This window comes from Eleutherodactylus coqui, chromosome 9 (genome assembly GCF_035609145.1).
Source record: "Eleutherodactylus coqui strain aEleCoq1 chromosome 9, aEleCoq1.hap1, whole genome shotgun sequence".
In the NCBI taxonomy this organism is placed as follows: domain Eukaryota; kingdom Metazoa; phylum Chordata; class Amphibia; order Anura; family Eleutherodactylidae; genus Eleutherodactylus; species Eleutherodactylus coqui.
This window is the reverse complement of record NC_089845.1, coordinates 14624333-14651059: the sequence shown is the minus strand read 5'-3', so window position 1 is coordinate 14651059 and position 26727 is coordinate 14624333. Positions and strand designations below refer to the sequence as shown.

The following is a 26727-nucleotide window of genomic DNA, read 5'->3' as shown; positions in this document are numbered from 1 at the left end:
GCACAGAACCCACACAAGCTTTCTATGCAAGATCGGGGGACTGTCAGATGCAGCAGAGAGCACAGAACCCCAGCTTTCTATGTAAGATCGGGGCACTGTCAGACGCAGCAGAGAGTACAGAACCCCAGCTTTCTATGTAAGATCGGGGAACGGTCAGATGCAGCAGAGAGCACAGAACCCCAGCTTTCTATGTAAGATCGGGGGACTGTCAGATGCAGCAGAGAGTACAGAACCCCAGCTTTCTATGTAAGATCGGGGCACTGTCAGATGCAGCAGACAGCACAGAACCCCAGCTTTCTATGTAAGATCGGGGCACTGTCAGATGCAGAGAGCACAGAACTGCCAGCTTCCTATGTAAGATCGGGGCACTGTCAGATGCAGCAGAGAGCACAGAACCGCCAGCTTTCTATGCAAGATCGGGGGACTGTCAGATGCAGCAGAGAGCACAGAACCCACACAAGCTTTCTATGTAAGATCGGGGGACTGTCAGATGCAGCAGAGAGCACAGAACCCCAGCTTTCTATGTAAGATCAGGGCACTGTCAGATGCAGCAGAGAGTACAGAACCCCCAGCTTTCTATGTAAGATCGGGGGACTGTCAGATGCAGAGAGCACAGAACCGCCAGCTTTCTATGTAAGATCGGGGGACTGTCAGATGCAGCAGAGAGCACAGAACCAACACAAGCTTTCTATGCAAGATCGGGGGGACTGTCAGATGCAGCAGAGAGTACAGAACCCCCAGCTTTCTATGCAAGATCGGGGGACTGTCAGATGCAGCAGAGAGCACAGAACCCACACAAGCTTTCTATGTAAGTTCGGGGGACTGTCAGATACAGCAGAGAGCACAGAACCCCAGCTTTCTATGTAAGATCGGGGCACTGTCAGATGCAGCAGAGAGTACAGAACCCCAGCTTTCTATGTAAGATCGGGGAACGGTCAGATGCAGCAGAGAGCACAGAACCCCAGCTTTCTATGTAAGATCGGGGGGACTGTCAGATGCAGCAGAGAGCACAGAACCCACACAAGCTTTCTATGTAAGATCGGGGGACTGTCAGATGCAGCAGGGAGCACAGAACCCCAGCTTTTTATGTAAGATCGGGGAACGGTCAGATGCAGCAGAGAGCACAGAACCTCAGCTTTCTATGTAAGATCGGGGGACTGTCAGATGCAGCAGAGAGTACAGAACCCCAGCTTTCTATGTAAGATCGGGGCACTGTCAGATGCAGCAGAGAGTACAGAACCCCAGCTTTTTATGTAAGATCGGGGAACGGTCAGATGCAGCAGAGAGCACAGAACCCCAGCTTTCTATGTAAGATCGGGGGACTGTCAGATGCAGCAGAGAGTACAGAACCCCAGCTTTCTATGTAAGATCGGGGCACTGTCAGATGCAGCAGAGAGCACAAAACCCCAGCTTTCTATGTAAGATCGGGGCACTGTCAGATGCAGCAGAGAGCACAAAACCCCAGCTTTCTATGTAAGATCGGGGCACTGTCAGATGCAGAGAGCACAGAACTGCCAGCTTTCTATGTAAGATCGGGGGACTGTCAGATGCAGCAGAGAGCACAGAACCCACACAAGCTTTCTATGTAAGATCGGGGGACTGTCAGATGCAGCAGAGAGCACAGAACCCCAGCTTTCTATGTAAGATCAGGGCACTGTCAGATGCAGCAGAGAGTACAGAACCCCCAGCTTTCTATGTAAGATCGGGGGACTGTCAGATGCAGAGAGCACAGAACCGCCAGCTTTCTATGTAAGATCGGGGGACTGTCAGATGCAGCAGAGAGCACAGAACCAACACAAGCTTTCTATGCAAGATCGGGGGGACTGTCAGATGCAGCAGAGAGTACAGAACCCCCAGCTTTATATGCAAGATCGGGGCACTGTCAGATGCAGAAGAGAGTACAGAACCCCCAGCTTTCTATGCAAGATCGGGGGACTGTCAGATGCAGCAGAGAGCACAGAACCCACACAAGCTTTCTATGTAAGTTCGGGGGACTGTCAGATGCAGCAGAGAGCACAGAACCCCAGCTTTCTATGTAAGATCGGGGCACTGTCAGATGCAGCAGAGAGTACAGAACCCCAGCTTTCTATGTAAGATCGGGGAACGGTCAGATGCAGCAGAGAGCACAGAACCCCAGCTTTCTATGTAAGATCGGGGGGACTGTCAGATGCAGCAGAGAGCACAGAACCCACACAAGCTTTCTATGTAAGATCGGGGGACTGTCAGATGCAGCAGGGAGCACAGAACCCCAGCTTTTTATCTAAGATCGGGGAACGGTCAGATGCAGCAGAGAGCACAGAACCCCAGCTTTCTATGTAAGATCGGGGGACTGTCAGATGCAGCAGAGAGTACAGAACCCCAGCTTTCTATGTAAGATCGGGGCACTGTCAGATGCAGCAGAGAGCACAGAACCCCAGCTTTCTATGTAAGATCGGGGGACTGTCAGATGCAGCAGAGAGTACAGAACCCCAGCTTTTTATGTAAGATCGGGGAACGGTCAGATGCAGCAGAGAGCACAGAACCCCAGCTTTCTATGTAAGATCGGGGGACTGTCAGATGCAGCAGAGAGTACAGAACCCCAGCTTTCTATGTAAGATTGGGGCACTGTCAGATGCAGCAGAGAGCACAAAACCCCAGCTTTCTATGTAAGATCGGGGCACTGTCAGATGCAGCAGAGAGTACAGAACCCCCAGCTTTCTATGTAAGATCGGTGGACTGTCAGATGCAGAGAGCACAGAACCGCCAGCTTTCTATGTAAGATCGGGGGACTGTCAGATGCAGCAGAGAGCACAGAACCAACACAAGCTTTCTATGTAAGATCGGGGGACTGTCAGATGCAGCAGAGAGCACAGAACCCCAGCTTTCTATGTAAGATCAGGGCACTGTCAGATGCAGCAGAGAGTACAGAACCCCCAGCTTTCTATGTAAGATCGGGGGACTGTCAGATGCAGAGAGCACAGAACCGCCAGCTTTCTATGTAAGATCGGGGGACTGTCAGATGCAGCAGAGAGCACAGAACCAACACAAGCTTTCTATGCAAGATCGGGGGGACTGTCAGATGCAGCAGAGAGTACAGAACCCCCAGCTTTATATGCAAGATCGGGGCACTGTCAGATGCAGAAGAGAGTACAGAACCCCCAGCTTTCTATGCAAGATCGGGGGACTGTCAGATGCAGCAGAGAGCACAGAACCCACACAAGCTTTCTATGTAAGTTCGGGGGACTGTCAGATGCAGCAGAGAGCACAGAACCCCAGCTTTCTATGTAAGATCGGGGCACTGTCAGATGCAGCAGAGAGTACAGAACCCCAGCTTTCTATGTAAGATCGGGGAACGGTCAGATGCAGCAGAGAGCACAGAACCCCAGCTTTCTATGTAAGATCGGGGGGACTGTCAGATGCAGCAGAGAGCACAGAACCCACACAAGCTTTCTATGTAAGATCGGGGGACTGTCAGATGCAGCAGGGAGCACAGAACCCCAGCTTTTTATGTAAGATCGGGGAACGGTCAGATGCAGCAGAGAGCACAGAACCCCAGCTTTCTATGTAAGATCGGGGGACTGTCAGATGCAGCAGAGAGTACAGAACCCCAGCTTTCTATGTAAGATCGGGGCACTGTCAGATGCAGCAGAGAGCACAGAACCCCAGCTTTCTATGTAAGATAGGGGGACTGTCAGATGCAGCAGAGAGTACAGAACCCCAGCTTTTTATGTAAGATCGGGGAACGGTCAGATGCAGCAGAGAGCACAAAACCCCAGCTTTCTATGTAAGATCGGGGGACTGTCAGATGCAGCAGAGAGTACAGAACCCCAGCTTTCTATGTAAGATTGGGGCACTGTCAGATGCAGCAGAGAGCACAAAACCCCAGCTTTCTATGTAAGATCGGGGCACTGTCAGATGCAGCAGAGCACAAAACCCCAGCTTTCTATGTAAGATCGGGGCACTGTCAGATGCAGCAGAGAGCACAGAACCCACACAAGCTTTCTATGCAAGATCGGGGGACTGTCAGATACAACAGAGAGCACAGAACCCCCAGCTTTCTATGCAAGATCGGGGAACAGTCAGATGCAGCAGAGAGCACAGAACCCCAGCTTTCTATGTAAGATCGGGGCACTGTCAGATGCAGCAGAGAGCACAGAACCGCCAGCTTTCTATGTAAGATCGGGGGACTGTCAGATGCAGCAGAGAGCACAGAACCCACACAAGCTTTCTATGCAAGATCGGGGGGACTGTCAGATGCAGCAGAGAGCACAGAACCCACACAAACTTTCTTTGTAAGATCGGGGGACTGTCAGATGCAGCAGAGACCACAGAACCCCAGCTTTCTATGTAAGATCGGGGGACTGTCAGATGCAGCAGAGAGCACAGAACCCCCAGCTTTCTATGTAAGATCGGGGCACTGTCAGATGCAGCAGAGAGCACAGAACCCCAGCTTTCTATGTAAGATCGGGGCACTGTCAGATGCAGCAGAGAGTACAGAACCCCCAGCTTTCTATGCAAGATCGGGGGACTGTCAGATGCAGCAGAGAGCACAGAACCCCAGCTTTCTATGTAAGATCGGGGGACTGTCAGATGCAGCAGAGAGTACAGAACCCCAGCTTTCTATGCAAGATCGGGGGGACTGTCAGATGCAGCAGAGAGCACAGAACCCCAACTTTCTATGTAAGATCGGGGCACTGTCAGATGCAGCAGAGAGCACAGAACCGCCAGCTTTCTATGTAAGATCGGGGGACTGTCAGATGCAGCAGAGAGCACAGAACCCACACAAGCTTTCTATGCAAGATCGGGGGGACTGTCAGATGCAGCAGAGAGCACAGAACCCACACAAGCTTTCTTTGTAAGATCGGGGGACTGTCAGATGCAGCAGAGACCACAGAACCCCCAGCTTTCTATGTAAGATCGGGGCACTGTCAGATGCAGCAGAGAGCACAGAACCCCAGCTTTCTATGTAAGATCGGGGCACTGTCAGATGCAGCAGAGAGTACAGAACCCCCAGCTTTCAATGCAAGATCGGGGGACTGTCAGATGCAGCAGAGAGCACAGAACCCCAGCTTTCTATGTAAGATTGGGGCACTGTCAGATGCAGCAGAGAGCACAAAACCCCAGCTTTCTATGTAAGATCGGGGCACTGTCAGATGCAGCAGAGAGCACAAAACCCCAGCTTTCTATGTAAGATCGGGGCACTGTCAGATGCAGCAGAGAGCACAGAACCCACACAAGCTTTCTATGCAAGATCGGGGGACTGTCAGATGCAACAGAGAGCACAGAACCCCCAGCTTTCTATGCAAGATCGGGGAACAGTCAGATGCAGCAGAGAGCACAGAACCCCAGCTTTCTATGTAAGATCGGGGCACTGTCAGATGCAGCAGAGAGCACAGAACCGCCAGCTTTCTATGTAAGATCGGGGGACTGTCAGATGCAGCAGAGAGCACAGAACCCACACAAGCTTTCTATGCAAGATCGGGGGGACTGTCAGATGCAGCAGAGAGCACAGAACCCACACAAACTTTCTTTGTAAGATCGGGGGACTGTCAGATGCAGCAGAGACCACAGAACCCCAGCTTTCTATGTAAGATCGGGGGACTGTCAGATGCAGCAGAGAGCACAGAACCCCAGCTTTCTATGTAAGATCGGGGCACTGTCAGACGCAGCAGAGAGTACAGAACCCCAGCTTTCTATGTAAGATCGGGGAACGGTCAGATGCAGCAGAGAGCACAGAACCCCAGCTTTCTATGTAAGATCGGGGGACTGTCAGATGCAGCAGAGAGTACAGAACCCCAGCTTTCTATGTAAGATCGGGGCACTGTCAGATGCAGCAGACAGCACAGAACCCCAGCTTTCTATGTAAGATCGGGGCACTGTCAGATGCAGAGAGCACAGAACTGCCAGCTTCCTATGTAAGATCGGGGCACTGTCAGATGCAGCAGAGAGCACAGAACCGCCAGCTTTCTATGCAAGATCGGGGGACTGTCAGATGCAGCAGAGAGCACAGAACCCACACAAGCTTTCTATGTAAGATCGGGGGACTGTCAGATGCAGCAGAGAGCACAGAACCCCAGCTTTCTATGTAAGATCAGGGCACTGTCAGATGCAGCAGAGAGTACAGAACCCCCAGCTTTCTATGTAAGATCGGGGGACTGTCAGATGCAGAGAGCACAGAACCGCCAGCTTTCTATGTAAGATCGGGGGACTGTCAGATGCAGCAGAGAGCACAGAACCAACACAAGCTTTCTATGCAAGATCGGGGGGACTGTCAGATGCAGCAGAGAGTACAGAACCCCCAGCTTTCTATGCAAGATCGGGGGACTGTCAGATGCAGCAGAGAGCACAGAACCCACACAAGCTTTCTATGTAAGTTCGGGGGACTGTCAGATACAGCAGAGAGCACAGAACCCCAGCTTTCTATGTAAGATCGGGGCACTGTCAGATGCAGCAGAGAGTACAGAACCCCAGCTTTCTATGCAAGATCGGGGGACTGTCAGATGCAGCAGAGAGCACAGAACCCCAGCTTTCTATGTAAGATCGGGGGACTGTCAGATGCAGCAGAGAGTACAGAACCCCAGCTTTCTATGCAAGATCGGGGGGACTGTCAGATGCAGCAGAGAGCACAGAACCCCAACTTTCTATGTAAGATCGGGGCACTGTCAGATGCAGCAGAGAGCACAGAACCGCCAGCTTTCTATGTAAGATCGGGGGACTGTCAGATGCAGCAGAGAGCACAGAACCCACACAAGCTTTCTATGCAAGATCGGGGGGACTGTCAGATGCAGCAGAGAGCACAGAACCCACACAAGCTTTCTTTGTAAGATCGGGGGACTGTCAGATGCAGCAGAGACCACAGAACCCCCAGCTTTCTATGTAAGATCGGGGCACTGTCAGATGCAGCAGAGAGCACAGAACCCCAGCTTTCTATGTAAGATCGGGGCACTGTCAGATGCAGCAGAGAGTACAGAACCCCCAGCTTTCAATGCAAGATCGGGGGACTGTCAGATGCAGCAGAGAGCACAGAACCCCAGCTTTCTATGTAAGATTGGGGCACTGTCAGATGCAGCAGAGAGCACAAAACCCCAGCTTTCTATGTAAGATCGGGGCACTGTCAGATGCAGCAGAGAGCACAAAACCCCAGCTTTCTATGTAAGATCGGGGCACTGTCAGATGCAGCAGAGAGCACAGAACCCACACAAGCTTTCTATGCAAGATCGGGGGACTGTCAGATGCAACAGAGAGCACAGAACCCCCAGCTTTCTATGCAAGATCGGGGAACAGTCAGATGCAGCAGAGAGCACAGAACCCCAGCTTTCTATGTAAGATCGGGGCACTGTCAGATGCAGCAGAGAGCACAGAACCGCCAGCTTTCTATGTAAGATCGGGGGACTGTCAGATGCAGCAGAGAGCACAGAACCCACACAAGCTTTCTATGCAAGATCGGGGGGACTGTCAGATGCAGCAGAGAGCACAGAACCCACACAAACTTTCTTTGTAAGATCGGGGGACTGTCAGATGCAGCAGAGACCACAGAACCCCAGCTTTCTATGTAAGATCGGGGGACTGTCAGATGCAGCAGAGAGCACAGAACCCCAGCTTTCTATGTAAGATCGGGGCACTGTCAGACGCAGCAGAGAGTACAGAACCCCAGCTTTCTATGTAAGATCGGGGAACGGTCAGATGCAGCAGAGAGCACAGAACCCCAGCTTTCTATGTAAGATCGGGGGACTGTCAGATGCAGCAGAGAGTACAGAACCCCAGCTTTCTATGTAAGATCGGGGCACTGTCAGATGCAGCAGACAGCACAGAACCCCAGCTTTCTATGTAAGATCGGGGCACTGTCAGATGCAGAGAGCACAGAACTGCCAGCTTCCTATGTAAGATCGGGGCACTGTCAGATGCAGCAGAGAGCACAGAACCGCCAGCTTTCTATGCAAGATCGGGGGACTGTCAGATGCAGCAGAGAGCACAGAACCCACACAAGCTTTCTATGTAAGATCGGGGGACTGTCAGATGCAGCAGAGAGCACAGAACCCCAGCTTTCTATGTAAGATCAGGGCACTGTCAGATGCAGCAGAGAGTACAGAACCCCCAGCTTTCTATGTAAGATCGGGGGACTGTCAGATGCAGAGAGCACAGAACCGCCAGCTTTCTATGTAAGATCGGGGGACTGTCAGATGCAGCAGAGAGCACAGAACCAACACAAGCTTTCTATGCAAGATCGGGGGGACTGTCAGATGCAGCAGAGAGTACAGAACCCCCAGCTTTCTATGCAAGATCGGGGGACTGTCAGATGCAGCAGAGAGCACAGAACCCACACAAGCTTTCTATGTAAGTTCGGGGGACTGTCAGATACAGCAGAGAGCACAGAACCCCAGCTTTCTATGTAAGATCGGGGCACTGTCAGATGCAGCAGAGAGTACAGAACCCCAGCTTTCTATGTAAGATCGGGGAACGGTCAGATGCAGCAGAGAGCACAGAACCCCAGCTTTCTATGTAAGATCGGGGGGACTGTCAGATGCAGCAGAGAGCACAGAACCCACACAAGCTTTCTATGTAAGATCGGGGGACTGTCAGATGCAGCAGGGAGCACAGAACCCCAGCTTTTTATGTAAGATCGGGGAACGGTCAGATGCAGCAGAGAGCACAGAACCTCAGCTTTCTATGTAAGATCGGGGGACTGTCAGATGCAGCAGAGAGTACAGAACCCCAGCTTTCTATGTAAGATCGGGGCACTGTCAGATGCAGCAGAGAGTACAGAACCCCAGCTTTTTATGTAAGATCGGGGAACGGTCAGATGCAGCAGAGAGCACAGAACCCCAGCTTTCTATGTAAGATCGGGGGACTGTCAGATGCAGCAGAGAGTACAGAACCCCAGCTTTCTATGTAAGATCGGGGCACTGTCAGATGCAGCAGAGAGCACAAAACCCCAGCTTTCTATGTAAGATCGGGGCACTGTCAGATGCAGCAGAGAGCACAAAACCCCAGCTTTCTATGTAAGATCGGGGCACTGTCAGATGCAGAGAGCACAGAACTGCCAGCTTTCTATGTAAGATCGGGGGACTGTCAGATGCAGCAGAGAGCACAGAACCCACACAAGCTTTCTATGTAAGATCGGGGGACTGTCAGATGCAGCAGAGAGCACAGAACCCCAGCTTTCTATGTAAGATCAGGGCACTGTCAGATGCAGCAGAGAGTACAGAACCCCCAGCTTTCTATGTAAGATCGGGGGACTGTCAGATGCAGAGAGCACAGAACCGCCAGCTTTCTATGTAAGATCGGGGGACTGTCAGATGCAGCAGAGAGCACAGAACCAACACAAGCTTTCTATGCAAGATCGGGGGGACTGTCAGATGCAGCAGAGAGTACAGAACCCCCAGCTTTATATGCAAGATCGGGGGACTGTCAGATGCAGCAGAGAGCACAGAACCCACACAAGCTTTCTATGTAAGTTCGGGGGACTGTCAGATGCAGCAGAGAGCACAGAACCCCAGCTTTCTATGTAAGATCGGGGCACTGTCAGATGCAGCAGAGAGTACAGAACCCCAGCTTTCTATGTAAGATTGGGGAACGGTCAGATGCAGCAGAGAGCACAGAACCCCAGCTTTCTATGTAAGATCGGGGGGACTGTCAGATGCAGCAGAGAGCACAGAACCCACACAAGCTTTCTATGTAAGATCGGGGGACTGTCAGATGCAGCAGGGAGCACAGAACCCCAGCTTTTTATGTAAGATCGGGGAACGGTCAGATGCAGCAGAGAGCACAGAACCCCAGCTTTCTATGTAAGATCGGGGGACTGTCAGATGCAGCAGAGAGTACAGAACCCCAGCTTTCTATGTAAGATCGGGGCACTGTCAGATGCAGCAGAGAGCACAGAACCCCAGCTTTCTATGTAAGATCGGGGGACTGTCAGATGCAGCAGAGAGTACAGAACCCCAGCTTTTTATGTAAGATCGGGGAACGGTCAGATGCAGCAGAGAGCACAGAACCCCAGCTTTCTATGTAAGATCGGGGGACTGTCAGATGCAGCAGAGAGTACAGAACCCCAGCTTTCTATGTAAGATTGGGGCACTGTCAGATGCAGCAGAGAGCACAAAACCCCAGCTTTCTATGTAAGATCGGGGCACTGTCAGATGCAGCAGAGAGTACAGAACCCCCAGCTTTCTATGTAAGATCGGGGGACTGTCAGATGCAGAGAGCACAGAACCGCCAGCTTTCTATGTAAGATCGGGGGACTGTCAGATGCAGCAGAGAGCACAGAACCAACACAAGCTTTCTATGTAAGATCAGGGCACTGTCAGATGCAGCAGAGAGTACAGAACCCCCAGCTTTCTATGTAAGATCGGGGGACTGTCAGATGCAGAGAGCACAGAACCGCCAGCTTTCTATGTAAGATCGGGGGACTGTCAGATGCAGCAGAGAGCACAGAACCAACACAAGCTTTCTATGCAAGATCGGGGGGACTGTCAGATGCAGCAGAGAGTACAGAACCCCCAGCTTTATATGCAAGATCGGGGCACTGTCAGATGCAGAAGAGAGTACAGAACCCCCAGCTTTCTATGCAAGATCGGGGGACTGTCAGATGCAGCAGAGAGCACAGAACCCACACAAGCTTTCTATGTAAGTTCGGGGGACTGTCAGATGCAGCAGAGAGCACAGAACCCCAGCTTTCTATGTAAGATCGGGGCACTGTCAGATGCAGCAGAGAGTACAGAACCCCAGCTTTCTATGTAAGATCGGGGAACGGTCAGATGCAGCAGAGAGCACAGAACCCCAGCTTTCTATGCAAGATCGGGGGGACTGTCAGATGCAGCAGAGAGCACAGAACCCACACAAGCTTTCTTTGTAAGATCGGGGGACTGTCAGATGCAGCAGAGACCACAGAACCCCCAGCTTTCTATGTAAGATCGGGGCACTGTCAGATGCAGCAGAGAGCACAGAACCCCAGCTTTCTATGTAAGATCGGGGCACTGTCAGATGCAGCAGAGAGTACAGAACCCCCAGCTTTCAATGCAAGATCGGGGGACTGTCAGATGCAGCAGAGAGCACAGAACCCCAGCTTTCTATGTAAGATTGGGGCACTGTCAGATGCAGCAGAGAGCACAAAACCCCAGCTTTCTATGTAAGATCGGGGCACTGTCAGATGCAGCAGAGAGCACAAAACCCCAGCTTTCTATGTAAGATCGGGGCACTGTCAGATGCAGCAGAGAGCACAGAACCCACACAAGCTTTCTATGCAAGATCGGGGGACTGTCAGATGCAACAGAGAGCACAGAACCCCCAGCTTTCTATGCAAGATCGGGGAACAGTCAGATGCAGCAGAGAGCACAGAACCCCAGCTTTCTATGTAAGATCGGGGCACTGTCAGATGCAGCAGAGAGCACAGAACCGCCAGCTTTCTATGTAAGATCGGGGGACTGTCAGATGCAGCAGAGAGCACAGAACCCACACAAGCTTTCTATGCAAGATCGGGGGGACTGTCAGATGCAGCAGAGAGCACAGAACCCACACAAGCTTTCTTTGTAAGATCGGGGGACTGTCAGATGCAGCAGAGACCACAGAACCCCCAGCTTTCTATGTAAGATCGGGGGACTGTCAGATGCAGCAGAGAGCACAGAACCCACAGCTTTCTATGTAAGATCGGGGCACTGTCAGATGCAGCAGAGAGCACAGAACCCCAGCTTTCTATGTAAGATCGGGGCACTGTCAGATGCAGCAGAGAGTACAGAACCCCCAGCTTTCTATGCAAGATCGGGGGACTGTCAGATGCAGCAGAGAGCACAGAACCCCAGCTTTCTATGTAAGATCGGGGGACTGTCAGATGCAGCAGAGAGTACAGAACCCCAGCTTTCTATGCAAGATCGGGGGGACTGTCAGATGCAGCAGAGAGCACAGAACCCCAACTTTCTATGTAAGATCGGGGCACTGTCAGATGCAGCAGAGAGCACAGAACCGCCAGCTTTCTATGTAAGATCGGGGGACTGTCAGATGCAGCAGAGAGCACAGAACCCACACAAGCTTTCTATGCAAGATCGGGGGGACTGTCAGATGCAGCAGAGAGCACAGAACCCACACAAGCTTTCTTTGTAAGATCGGGGGACTGTCAGATGCAGCAGAGACCACAGAACCCCCAGCTTTCTATGTAAGATCGGGGCACTGTCAGATGCAGCAGAGAGCACAGAACCCCAGCTTTCTATGTAAGATCGGGGCACTGTCAGATGCAGCAGAGAGTACAGAACCCCCAGCTTTCAATGCAAGATCGGGGGACTGTCAGATGCAGCAGAGAGCACAGAACCCCAGCTTTCTATGTAAGATCGGGGGACTGTCAGATGCAGCAGAGAGTACAGAACCCCAGCTTTCTATGCAAGATCGGGGGGACTGTCAGATGCAGCAGAGAGCACAGAACCCCAACTTTCTATGTAAGATCGGGGCACTGTCAGATGCAGCAGAGAGCACAGAACCGCCAGGTCTTGTTTCTTTTACTACCTTATTTTTTTAATAATTAAAACTTTTAAACAGATTTTCACAGTTTCCTTTTTAGCCCCCAATAGGGGACAAGAACGTGCAATGGTTTAATCGCTCCTGCAGAACGATGTATTACCATAGAATTACATTACACTGCGATCTGACAGGCAATCTAATAAAATCGGCACAGGCATGACTTGATAGGCAATCTGCAATGGCATCTCTTGGGCCTTTCGGACAGCAACCCGTGATCTCATCATGGGGGTTCTTTGGGACCCCCAAAATTTGATCGGGTATTTAAATGCTGTCAGAATTGACAACATTTAAAGGGTTAACGCATCCGATTAGCAGTGCTGCTGATCGGAGAGGTTGTGAGTCGGGCGTTGGCTGTAAGAAAAACTCCGCACATACATTGTGTGAAGTGGGAATCGCCCGTGACCACCCCCTCCATACAATACCTGAGCCTCCATGACATAACCGTACGACCTGGGGTGTTAAAGAGAACCTGTCACCAGGAATGCGCACAATAAAGGAAGTTATGTCGCTCATACAGCAGGTTTCCTGGGAGGCATTTCTTATAATTAGGACTGCTTCACACAGATGTATTTGTGCACACAATGTGCAGAAAATAGAACTCATTGATATCAATGGGCTACCATTCCAGATTGCCTATCAAGTCATGCCTGTGGCGGGTTTTTTAGACTGCCTCTTAGATCAGGGAAATGCAGTATAGTATATGACCAAATCTGGGATTGACAAGGCAACGGTTAGGTGGATTCACAACTGGCTGAGTGATCGTACTCAAAGAGTGGTCATAAATGGCTGCACATCCAAGTGGAAGAATGTATCAAGTGGGTAACACAAGGCTCTGTCCGAGGCCCAGTGCTGTTCAACATTTTTATACATGATCTGGAGGAGGGAATTGATCGGAAACTGATCAAATTTGTTGACGACACAAAGCTAGGAGGGATAGCTAACACTAGGGGAGAGGGAGAGAATATTCAAAAAGATCTAGAAAAGCTTGAACAGTGGACAGCGACTAACAGAATGGTATTTAACAAAGGAGAAATGCAAAGTCCTACATCTGGGCAAGAAAAATGAAGAAAGCACATACAGAATGGGAGGAATTGAGCTAAGCAGCAGCACATGTGAAAAAGATCAGGGTATACTAATAGATTTTAGACTGAACATGAGTCAACAATGTGATGCAGCAGCCAAAAAGGCAAACAATTCTGGGATGTATTAAGAGAAGCATAGAGTCTAGATCACGTGAGTTCATTATCCCCCTCTACTCTTCCTTAGTCAGACCTCATCTGGTATACTGTGTACAGTTCTGGGCACCCCACTTAAAAAAGACATGGACAAACTGGAGGAAGTTCAGAAAAGAGTTACCAACATGGTGAGCGGCCTGCAAATCATGTCCTATGAGGAACGGTTAAAGGATCTGGGAATATTTAGCTTACAGAAGAGAAGGCTGAGAGGAGACTTAATAGCTGTCTACAAATATCTGAAGGTCTGTCACAGTGCAGAGGGATCAGCCCTATTCTCATTTGCAGAAGGAAAGACTAGAAGCAATGGGATGAAACTGAAAGGGAGGAGACACATTAGATAAAGTAAACCCTTGAGTAGCATTGCTCTTAAGTAAAGCTGTTTTCTAGAGTCGATGTGTCACGGCAGCGGCGGTCCCTCAAATAAAGTTCTATTCCTCAGATAAGGGCGCCGACTGCTCCATGACCCCGGGCGCCGCTCAATGAGTCGGCGTGCAGATGATGCCAGTCATTTCCTGTTTCTTCTGCATCAGCGCGCGCCTACTCCTCCCCCTCCCCTCTTCACAGTGTACAGTGCCGGCTGAATGTTGCTGTGTCTGCCTGCCTCCTGACACAGTATAGCAGCTGAATCCCCAAAGTGCTGGCTGAACGCTGCCTGCCTCCTGAATCCCCACTGTACTGCAAAATGTAAGTACTGTACAGATAAGTACAGTAAAGAAAGGTTTGCAAATAAATACTGCAGTCCTATGCCAAACCACAGATAACAGTGATAATTACTGCTAATGATGTCCCTACAGTCCTATGTCAAAGCACAGATAACACAGTGATACGTACTGCTATAATGATGTCCCTGTAATGTTAATTTATTCTTTACAGTTGTGTTTTATATTCATTCAGTATTGTTATTGTTTTTGGTATTACAGACCAGAGTTATTCTCTATTAAATGGGGTTTGGTGTGTTTTTTGGAACGTCTAGAACCAATTAATCGGATTTACGTTAATTCCTATGGAAATAATGTTCTCAACTAACATTGATTTCTAATAAAGTCCATTGCTTCCGGACACATTAATGACGTTAGTTGAGGTTCTACTGTATTAGAAAAAACCTTCTGACAGTGAGGGTGATCAATGAGTGGAACAGGTTACCACGGGAGGTGGTGAGTTCTCCTTCAATGGAAGTGTTCAAACAAAGGCTGGACAAATATCTGTCTGGGATGATTTAGTAAATCCTGGACTGAGCAGAGGGTTGGACTCTATCACCCTAGAGGTCCCTTCCAACTCTATCATTCTATGATTCTATTCTATGGGTTCCTTCTCGTTTTCTGTACTGGACCTCATTAGGCTTATTAGCCTTTTAAATCTTGGTGCAAGGATATACCGTATCCATGTCAACATGCGAAAAAAATAAAAATAAAAATAAAAATAAATATAAAAATAAATATAAAAATAAATATAAAAATAAATATATATATATATATATATATATATATATAGTAAAATGTGATTATACATGCGCAAAACCTCCTTGTTCACGGCACAAATGCATTGCTCTGAGGCATGCGCAGCAGTTCATACATTCGTGTGAAGCCCCCTTATCCCTGATCCAGTGATGTCACCCCTGAAACTCAGCATGGATCGTGCAGCATGATCGAGAGGGTGACAGCGTTGCATCAGGCAGGTGACAGCGTTGAGTCGGGTTCCCTGTAAATTTAAAGCCTTTAAGTATTTAAAGAAAAACAGATGCAGAAGGGTCAGTTGCATCAGGTGGATGAGTAGTATACTAAGGACACATACTCCCAAGCAGCGGGGGCTTAATGTGGATAGTCATACCTTGTGTGCCAACTATCTCCATGTGAAGGTGAGCCAGGCCGCTTGCTGTGGATAAGGACAGCTTCAGCATTCCTTCCACCATCACCGTATACCTGTTCAGGTAATCAAAGAGCGAGCCGTGCTCGTGATAATCCGACACCAGCCACAGCTGCGTCCACGTGCCGTTATCTGTGGAGACAAGAGGCTTCGTTTATTACATTCTACAACTTCTTACATTAACACTGAAAGGTCCATTAGCAGAAAAATCATTTAGCATTAACTCTTTCCAATTCATTTTAGGGCTCAGCCTTTCCTAGGTGTCTTGCAGTTTCTGCCTCTATACAACAGCGCCATCTGCTGGCTAACGTCAGTAACTACAATTTTGGACACAGAGCCGCGAGCAGCCGGCAGTATACTAAGTATACCCTGTCAGAAATCTTCCAACATCGGAGCTGTACAGGACTCGATGATTATGTCCGCAGACGTCCAGCAGTGGACCTGAAAGGGTTAAATCACAAAAAGCTTGGATTCTTCTAAACTTTGGATTGTAATTGGGGGGGTCCCTAGGATTCCATCCTAGAGCCCCAATATGCCTCCTTAAACCAATTATTTGCATACCATTTTTATTCCAAGACTCGGTTAATAAGGAAAAGTGAATAAAGGGAACAACATCACCTGAGGTTTCCTGCCGCTCTTCAGAAAAAGAGAAAGGCCTACAAAGATGCTAATAAATGGGCTTAAAAGCTGCCTTGTAGGCATGGAAGGTCGGTAATCCGTCATGTTGTGGGTTGTGGTGCTTCTACCTGTAGCTACGCATGAGGGGGCTGGTTGCATGCTGAGGGTTGTGGTGCTTCTACCTGTAGCTACGCATGAGAGGGGCTGGTTGCATGCTGGCGGTTGTGGTGCTTCTACCTGCCGTTTCCTTCCCGTGATTGACCCTTAGGCCTCATGTCCACGGGAAAAATCAGGCCCGCTATGGATTCTCCATGTAGAATCCGCAGCGGGTCCCTCCTGCCTCGCGGACATGAGGGCTGAAATTAGAATAAACTCAACTACTGCGGGCCGTGCATTCTGATTTTAGGTCTCCCGCGGATCCGGACGGCTTCCATAGACTTCAATAGAAGCCTGCGGGAGACCCGCACCTAAATGGAGCATGGTCCGGATTTTTTCCTGCACGCGGGCCCGCGTCTGCAGGGAATAGTGACATCTGCAGGTATTTAACTACCTGCTGGTGTCTAATGCATCCCTATGGGGCACGGATCACGCTGCAGGAAAAACACTGCGGATTTTAAATTAGAATTTGCAAGTGGACATGAGGCCATAGACTAACAGATCTGACAATCCCAGTAGCCGCAGAGTTCACAAACCTTTGTTGTCTGCCGCTATAAAGCCCAGGATGTTTTCATGGCGCAGCATCACAGTCTGGTAGATTTCAGCCTCGCGAAACCAAGAACGTTCTTCCCTTGAGGAGAAGATTTTCACAGCCACCTCTTCGCCTCGCCATTTTCCACGCCACACTTCCCCAAAGCGACCTTTGCCGATGCTCTCTTGCAAAACTATAGTTCTGGCAATAGTTCTCTGCACAAGTAATGGGAGACCTTGGATGACAACAGCAGAGAGACATTACAAACCGGGCGCAGAATACATGGTGGCACATGGAAATAACTGCATTTTATACAAGGATGCCTGCCTTATCCCTGAACCGGGGGCCAGCGCTATCTGCAGCACCGGGCTGCAACAAGTTGAGCTGATCATGTGACAGTCAATTCAAGTAAGGGAGTTCCCCATCACTAAAAACACAGTGAGCACACCGTATCCTTCAGGGTCCTAGAGCCCCCATGCTCATATAGACTGGCGGATCCTTCAGGCTCCCAGAGCCCCCCTTCTCATAGGCAGGACAGCCAAGAAAAGGAGTTTGCATGGAGCGGCAGCTGAACACCAGCGCTTTTGCTTGACCACTTAACCCCTTAGTGACGGCCCCATAGTGTTTTAACATCCTGCTATTGTAGGACCGTGTATAGAGGGAGATAGCGCCGCTATCTCCCTCCATACAGCGCAGGCGTCAGCTGTTTATTACAGCTGACACACGGGGGCAATAGCTGCAATTGGCCGATCGCGGCTATTAACCCTTTAAATGCTGCTGTTAATGCAATATATATATTTTTTTTCTAAATTGCCAGATGCATCCATTAGGTATATATGTATCCATTACTGAAGGAGCATACCTGAGCCGGACCCCGACGTGGTCATGTCATAAATTAAGTCTTTAAGAGTGGTCCCCTCAGATATAAATGGCCGGTCCAACGAAGGGTCCTCTTCATTAGGAACACGGTGATGGATGACGGTACGGTTGTGGCATATGTACAAGATGAACATCAGTAAGATACAGATGAAGCATACAGGACCAGCGATGATAGCCGCCAGCTCCACAGGGGTGAAGGTGCTTGAAGACTTCGGTGACGTAACTATGAATACAAATGCCAAAGGTGTGTCAGACATTACAACTTACACTACTAACCATACTATGCCAAAGCAGTGTCTATGGGACCCCTGAGGGGTGAGTTGAACTTTTTGTAGCTTTCCTCCCCTCTGCTTTAGGTTGGACTCACACGGGCGTATGGTCATAGCGTATTGTTCTGCGTACACAATATTCTGACCAATCTGCCATAGGCTGCCATCTTGTTGCTCACAAATATTCCACGAAATGCACAGACAAGACAAATCGCAGCATGTTCCATCTTGGTGCGTACATACACGCCAAAAGAGTGCGTGGCGATTGGTAACATGCAGCGAGAACACAAAGTCATTATGTACTTGCTGCGCACGTCTCTCGCTGATGGCACACATTACGCCTTATTGCTATAAGTGTGCGCTACAATGACATGTACTTCTTCCAGCTAGTGGGTAACTCCCCATTAATACTTGCTTTCGGAGAACCTGCGTTGGCACAGTAGGGTGCAGACAGATTACCTGGACGCTCCTCACACAGAGTGGTTGTAAAACCTGTTATCTTCCGCAGCAGACTGTAAAATCTGTGGATGTTCAAGAGTAGAGAATCTGCAACCAACCTGTTGTGTGCCCATCACCTTCTGAGCAGACGTCCTGCATCTGGCCACCATATTCTTCAGACCATTAGGACTCGGTCACAAGGACTCAGAAACTGCGGATTCCGTATGAATGTCGCGCAGGATGTATTTTGTGTAAGAGCTACGTATTTATTTGCACAAACAAAAAAAAAAAAACCCACACACATGCAAGCTGAATATATGCGGAAGTACTCCGTCAACACATATCATGCGGATTTGTCTATTTCCATTGATTTATGGCATATTTCTTTTCATAAGATGAACCAATATAGGACAAGCTACTTTTTATTTTCACGTGACTGAAAAATCCATTAAAAACACAGATGAATAAACATGGTTTATAAATATAAAGGTTCTACATACTCTATTACATGCGTAGAAAAAGAGGATTTTTTACTCACCGTAAAATCTCTGTCTCGTTATTGGGGGACACAGCAAAGACCGTGGGACGTCCCACAGCTGTCCCCGAGGGTGGGTACAAATAAATCATAAATGCATGCGGTCAGTTTACAGCCGTCTGTAAAACGTTTCGACCCAGCGAAACCGTCGGCTGAAGCAAAGGTATGCATCTGATAAAACTTAGAAAAGGCGTGCAGGTATACCCAGGAAGCCGCCCTACACACTTGTGACACTGAGGCACAGTGATTTACTGCCCATGAAGCCCCCACTGCCCTGGCGGAGTGTGCCGTCACCGGGAACAGCGGTGTCTCATCCCTAACCTGGTAGGCCTCCACTACTGCCGAACGAATCCAGCGAGCAATTGTCACCTTTGATGCTGCAAGACCACGTCTCGGACCATCCGGTATCACAAACAGGGAACCCAAGCGCCGGAAGGACGCAGTCTGGTCCAAATACATCCTCAGGGCGTGGACTAGGTCTAAAATATGCAGAGCCCGTCCCCGAGGGTGAACAGTCTTTGGACACCATGATGGTAGTACAAGGTCTTCATTAATGTGGAAGGTCGACACCACCTTTGGGAGAAAAGACCGCACCGGTCGCAGCACCACCTTATCCTGGTGAAAAACCGCAAAGCGTGGTTTTGCCGACAGCGCCGCAATCTCCGTCACCCTGCGAAGGGAGGTAACCGCCACCAGGAAGGCGACCTCCCAGGACATCAGCCGCCACGGTATCTCCGCTAATGGTTCAAACGGATAGACCTGTATGGCATCCAGAACCAGTTTTAGGTCCCAGGGTGGCACCGGAGACCGAAAAGGGGGTGCCGTATGAGCAACTCCTTGTAAAAAGGTGCGCACCGCTGACCTTGAAGCCAACGGTTGCTGAAACAAAAATTTGACAAAGCCAAAACCTGTCCCTTAAGGGAGCTGAGGCTCAGGCCCAAGTCCAACCCATCTTGGAGAAAAGACAAGAGGCGGGCCAATGAGAAATGCATCAGGTGCGCCCCCTTCTGCTCGCATCAGTGAAGGAATGTTTTCCACACCCGGTGATATACTCGCAATGACGACGGCTTTCTAGCCCTAATCATTGTTTGAATAACTGGGTCTGAGAATGTACCGTGGCCTCAACCGCCACGCCATCCAACGCAGCGTAGCCAATTTCTGGTGGTAGAGGGGACCCTGAGAGAGAAGATCTTTTCGCAGGGGTAACCGCCAGGGCGCGACTGCTACCAGGTCCATGAGTTCCACGTACCACGTTCTTCGCAGCCAATCTAGGACTATGAGAATCACAGGTAGCCCCTGCTTCCTGATTCTCCTGAGCAGCCGGGAAATGAGAGGAGTTGGTGGGAAGACCTAGGGGTAATGACAACCCGTCCGTGGAGCCATTAGCGCATCTGCTGCTAGTGCTCTGGGGTCCCTTGACCTGGCCAGATAGGCTGGGAGCTTCTGTTTGAAGCGAGATGCCATCCGATCTACGTCTGATTGACCCTATCTTAGGCACGTCTCCTGGAAAAACTCGGGATGTTTCTCGGCCCATGCCAGAATTCCCTCTACTTCCTTCATGACTCCTCTGCTGTGGTTCCCGCCCTGATGATTTATGTAAGCCACCACGGTCGCATTGTCTGGCTGGATTCGCACTGGCATTCCCTCTAGCCGATGCGCAAAGAACTGCAAGGCCTGGAATACTGCTTGCAGCTCCAATACATTTATATGGAGACTGGATTCCTGCCTGGACCAGGTTCCTTGTGCCACCAGATCCCCCAGCGTGCACCCCCAGCCTGTCATGCTGGCGTCTGTAGTCAGCACCTGCCACTGCAGGGGCAGGAACGACCTGCCCTGCTGAATGCGTGGCGAGTCCAACCACTACTGGAGTGACTGCTGAACCCCTGGCGGAATTCTTATCTTCCGGTCGAGGGATCATGCCAACCCGTCCACCTTGACAGTATCGTTCACTGCAAGGGGCGGGAGTGAAACTGGGCAAATGAAACCGCCTCGAGAAACGAGACCATTAGGCCCAAGACCTTCATTGCATGGCGGATCGCCACCGGTCGCCGTGATAGAAGGGATCGTACCTGCTGCTGCAGCAGCTGGCGTTTTGCATCCGGGCAAGCCACTCGACCCAGAACCGTGTCGAAGCACATCCCCACACAGTCCAAAGATAAGGAATAGTTGCAGCACGTCTAAAGATAGGAGAGCAAAAATACTCACTAGAGCTTGTAAATAGGCTTTAGATGCAGAGCTGAAAGTAGACGCAGACCCTTCGTCCAAGTAGAATCATCACAGAAGAGAACAGCAGCAGCATCAGGGGTGTTTAAATAGATGAATAGATTTGTTGAAATTAAAACTTCATCTTTAATTCATCTCGCATAAAATGCAGCAATGTTTCAACTGTGCAATTAACAGTCTTTTTCAAGCCAATGCACATCCCCAGGTATACCATGCATTGTGCTGGCACAAGAGATGACCTCTTATAATTGATCAGCCAGCCGAACCTGCAAAGAGTGTCCAAGGCAATCTGCAGGCTCTCCAGGTTGTCCTGCTGGGTCAGGGCTTCACCAGGATGTCGTACAGATACGGCATGGCAACGGCCCCCCTGGAATGCAAGAAAGCCATTACTGCCGCTAAGATTCTTGTAAACACCCTGGGAGCTATTGCCAGCCCGAAAGGCAACGCCGCGAACTGGAAATGCTCCCTCTGTACCCGAATCGGAGAAGCGCTGGTGCGCCTGACGAATGGGGATATGTAAATATGTATCCTGGATACCTATCGAGGAAAGGAACTCCCCTACCTCCAAGGATGCGATGACCGCTCGTACAGACTATGTGGAAATGGCGAACCGCCACCAACTTGTTCAACTTCTTTAGATCCACAACCGGACGGACAGAACCATCCTTTTGGACCACCAAAGGATTAGAGTAGAACCCCGTGAAATGTTGCTTCGGGGAGAGCTTGCACCACCACCCCCTGCAAATAGAGAGTGTGGACCGCCTTGAGGAAACCCGCTGCTTTCCCTGGGTCCCCCAGGGTTCTGGACCGAAAAAAAGGCAGACGTGTGGTTGCATCAGGCACTATCGCATAGCCCCTGGACACGACCTCCTGCACCCAAGTATCTGAGACATGAGTCGACCAGACCTGGCTGAACTGGCAAAGCCGACCCCCCACCCTATCTGAAACAGGTGGGGGCAGTCCCTCATGGGGAGGGCTTTCTGAACTCTTTGTAGGCTGAGGCCCGCACCAAGAGGACCTTGGTTTAAAGGGAGACCTCTTCCTTTATTCCCACTCCTGCGGACCTTTCTTCTCCATCCTGCGAGGACTCGTCCGGCGATAGGAGCGAACGTCTCTGCTGCGGGGATGACCCCTTTGGACGATTCTGTGCAAAAGCGAGCTCTTTTCACCCATAGAAGTCAACGGGACCTGGGCTTCCCAGACGGACACCCATACTGGTACCTGCCAGGCCTCAAGCTAGCTGGTGGCTGCAATCTGATGAGAGAAGGAACGTTCAGCATGAGCTTGTCTAGCTCGGCGCCAAAAAGGCGAGATCCTACAAAGGGTATACTGATTAACGACCCCTTTGAAGAAGCATCTGCATCCCATGATTTTAAGCATAGGCTCCAGCGAGTCGCCACTGATGCCGCGGAGGCCCGAGCCACCCGTTTGGCTGCATCTGCTGTGCCCCGCAAATTCCCGGGTGAAGCCCCTTCAAGGACTCCCCCTCGTAACCGTTTGCCCAGTCAGTAACAGCCTTGCTGACCCAGGAAGAGGCAAACACAGGCTTAAGAGCCGACCCTGCCGCCTCGAAATTTTGATCCTTAGAATCCCTGAGAGAGGAGGACTCCGCCGTAGGCAGCATAATAGGCTTAGCCAGACGAGAGATAGGCGGATCAACTAGCGGTGGCATCGACCACTTCTCCTAACTCTTGCGAGAAGGGGTATTTCCCGTCCAAGTAACCTAACTTGGAAAAAACGCTTATCCCGGTGCCTTCCACTCCTTAGATAGGACCTTGTCAAAGGCCTCATGGGCAGGAAAGGTCTTCGGGGAGCGTCTGGGCTGCCTAAAAGAAAACGATATCCCAGACGCCTGTGGCTCTTGCTCAGTGAGCTGAAATGTATCATGCACTGCTACCACTAAGCTCTCCACCATCGCCGAAAATTTAAGGCCGTGAACCTCCTCCATTACAGAGTCTGAGGAAGATTCAGACCACTCCTCGTCTGAACAGTCCTCCTCTGCCGACGATCGACGCAACCTCGTACCCGAGGAGCGCAAAAGCGACAAGGAGGATGGTGACCGGGAGGACCGCCATGAGTCCGAGGGCCTGTCCCGTTTCCGCCGACGGCCGCGCTGCGAACCATCTCTATTTCTCTCACGTGAACCTGAAGCGTCCTGTGCCAACGTCTTCAAAAATCGCACCAGACGCCCGAGTGAGGTCAGACCCGCAAGAGACAAGGAGCGAGCCCACTCCGGCTCGGCCATAAATGGGGGCTGAACGGGGGGGGGGGGGGGCAGTGGGGTGCTTTGCACTGTCCCTTGTTTCACCGAGGAACATTACTACGAAAAGGCTCAGCCAGTGCGCATGTGAACTCTAGGTTACAGCGTGAGCAAGCAAAGTGCGTTACTCTTGCTGTCCCTGGTTCAGCCTCCAGAACTCTGGGGTCGGACATGGTGCTGGGATTTCGACCGGGCAAAAAATGCTGCACACTATCCTCTGCTATGCCAACCGCCAGCAGGAGGGATGAGCAGCAAGAGGGGGGAGCTAGCCGCCAGGCAGAGCTTACCCTGGGTCCTTGCCGAGGTCTGAAGAGGTCCGGGGAGCCGCTGGGTCGAAAGCCTGCAGACACTGAAGAGGCCTCCCAACGACACGACTAAGAAATACACGTAATACTGTTTCCAAATGATGGGTGTAAGCAGTGGAGACCCCACGGGACCCTCTTGTTGCACTAGCTTGGTTTTCTTCCTGAGGTGAGGAATTGGTTGTGGAGGAGCAGCATAGCAGAGGAGCAGGGATGGCTGCAGCTGTTTTGTGGCGAGATGACCAGGAGGAAGGAAGCCTGCAATGCACGTGTGTTTCAGGATGGCACTGAGGCGCAGGTATCTGCAAATACTTTGCACTATGAGGCTGCTCGAGCAACATCAGAGACAATAGCAAATATTGAGCATGGTGATCGTCCGGAATGCATGGAACTCTCTGATCATTCTGACTGCTTCACTGAAAGAGAGCTGCGACGCAGCGAACAGGTTGGTGAAATTTGCTCGTTCACACCTCCTACAACCCTGGTAAGTCCTGCTCATTAAACATCTGCAGCTGTATTTGCCTCCTCTGATGGGACTTTTAATACCCTTTTCATTTACAGAGTGAAATAAATGTAAGCATGGCCCTGTTTTTTGTGCTTCACCTGCTCTGCGAATTAGTCTACTCTATCACAAGATATTGGTGTGGATATGCAAACCTGGGGTTTTAGGGCAGATTCACTAAGGAAATTCCACAGATCTGCAGTGTTTCCGCAACGTGTGAACGCACCCTAAACGAGGGCACAATTCCTTCTAGTTCAGACATCACTATAGTGAAATGTTCTGTACAGTTTGAGCATGCCATATATGAAGTCCCCAACCTCCGCAAAAGCAGAACCTGAGTTTTTAGACAGTGTAACTTGTACTTACCACTAGGAGATGGAAGTCTTGTGTTGCAGAAGTCCCTGTGGCAGCAGGATGCAGCATTATAGACCTCATTATTAATATTGGAAGCACACATGAAGGGCCGGTCTACAGGGACGAGGTCTGTACTGGCAGCACACAGGCTGTTATGGGTCTCCTTGCCATCTTGTATGATGAGAGTTGCTATGCACAGCCCATCTGTCTCACAGGTCTGGTTGTCCTTCATACAATGCTCACAATGACATTTTAGTGCTGAAAAAAAAGAAAATATCAAAGAAAATAACTAAAAAGATCTCACAAAAGCTAGAGAGTATAGAAACTGTCTTATTAGTAACTTAATCCCCTGCCCCAAGGCAGCTTACACTCTATGACATACATACTGTATCTAGTTTAACCCCTTAGCGAGAGCCTAATAGTGCTTTTACGTCCTGCTATCGAAGGACGTGTATGGAGGGAGATAGCGCCGCTATCTCCCTCCATACAGCGCGGGTGTCAGCTGTTTATTACAGCTGACACCCGCGGGCAATAGCTGCAATTGGCCGATCTCAGCCATTAACCCTTTAAATGCCGCTGTCAATTCTGACAGCGGCATTTAAATCCCCCGAACGTCCCATACGCCCCCCCCCCCCCCCGCAGTGAGATCGGGGGAGCCGTGCAGGTGTCATTGCAGCCAGGGGCCTTCTAAAAGGCCGCAGGACTGCTTCAGCAGACTGCCTATCAAGCCATCCCCGTGGGGTGGCTTGATAGACTGTCTGTCAAAAAGCAGTATGACGTAATGCCTTAGCATTACGCCATACCACAGGACCGATCAAAGCATCGCTGGTTGTAGACCTCTAGAGGGACTAAAAGAAAGTATAAAAATAACAAGAAAGTTTTACTAAACTTTTACTAACTAGTTTTACTAAAAAACCCTTTTGCCATATTTGCAATAAAAAAAATAAAAAATAAATATTAAACCAAAAATATGTATTTGGTATCGCTGCGTCCGTAAAAGTCCGATCTATCAAACTAATGCATTATTTTACCTGCAAGATGAACGTGGTCCGAAAAAAAAGGAAGAACACCAGAAATGCACTTTTTTGATCACCCTATCTCTGAGAAAAAATGTAATAAAAAGTGATCAAAAAGTCAATTGTACGCAACAATGGTACCACCGGAAACGATAGCACATACCGCTCAAAATGAGCCCCCAATCAGCTATGTCAGCAGAAAAATAAAAAGGTTATTGTGCGCAGAAAATAGACACAAAAAATAATTTTAAAAAATTAAATATCTTTAAAAAAAAACAAAAAAAAACACAAGTAGTCCAGCAACAAAAAAACTATACAAGTTTTGGTATCGTAGTAATCGAACTGACCCATGGAATAAAGCCATCAGGTCATTTTTGTTGCAGTTTGTGCACCGTAGAAACAGGACGCACAGAAAGATGGTGGAATGTCGTTTTGTTTTAATTTCTCTCCACTTAGAAATTTTTTTAGGTTTTTTAGTACATTATATGGTATAATAAATAATACTATTGAAAACTACAACTCGCCCCGTAAAAAATAAGCCCTCATACAGCAACGTCAATGGATAAAAAAAAGGAGTTACGATTTTTTTTAAAAGGGAGGAGGAAAAAACGAAAATGGAAAAAAAACAAAAAAGCTCCGTCACTAAGGGGTAAAGTAAATTGCCAAACTTAGTATTTGCAAATTAGGTCTGCACCCACATTAACCCCTTGAGTGGCACGCCCGGAAATTTTCCAGGACGAACTGCACTGCCCATAGCGATATAGCCCGGAAGATTTCCAGGCTATGTTTCACTATGGAACCTGCAGAGTACAATGCCATAAGCTGTGGCATTGTGCTCTGCCTGCACAGTCCCTCATAGAACAGTTCAGGATTTTGAAAAAAGAAGCAGGAAGATAGAACTGATCTGCCAGCAATCTCCTGCTTCTATTTTCAAACTCCTGCAGTGCTTTGTTTACAGGTTGCCATGGAGACCATGGCTTGTCAGAAGCCAGCCCATGGTCTCTATGTCAGAGGATAGCCAGGCACCAGCTCTTACAGCATAGATGGGAGAAAACATCCGAT

At 49.7% G+C, this 26727-nt stretch overlaps 1 protein-coding gene across 1 annotated transcript in view; it reads right to left on the bottom strand.

Annotated features, from left to right (window-relative positions):
• Positions 1 to 26727, bottom strand: part of TGFBR1 (transforming growth factor beta receptor 1) — a 64140-nt gene that overhangs the window by 19864 nt on the left and 17549 nt on the right. The window contains exons 2-5 of the mRNA XM_066579141.1: positions 24662 to 24907; positions 17750 to 17989; positions 16892 to 17122; positions 15546 to 15713 (exon numbers count right to left, since the gene is read on the bottom strand). Of these exons, the coding sequence (XP_066435238.1) occupies positions 15546 to 15713; positions 16892 to 17122; positions 17750 to 17989; positions 24662 to 24907 (885 nt within the window). The remainder of the gene's footprint in view (positions 1 to 15545; positions 15714 to 16891; positions 17123 to 17749; positions 17990 to 24661; positions 24908 to 26727) is intronic.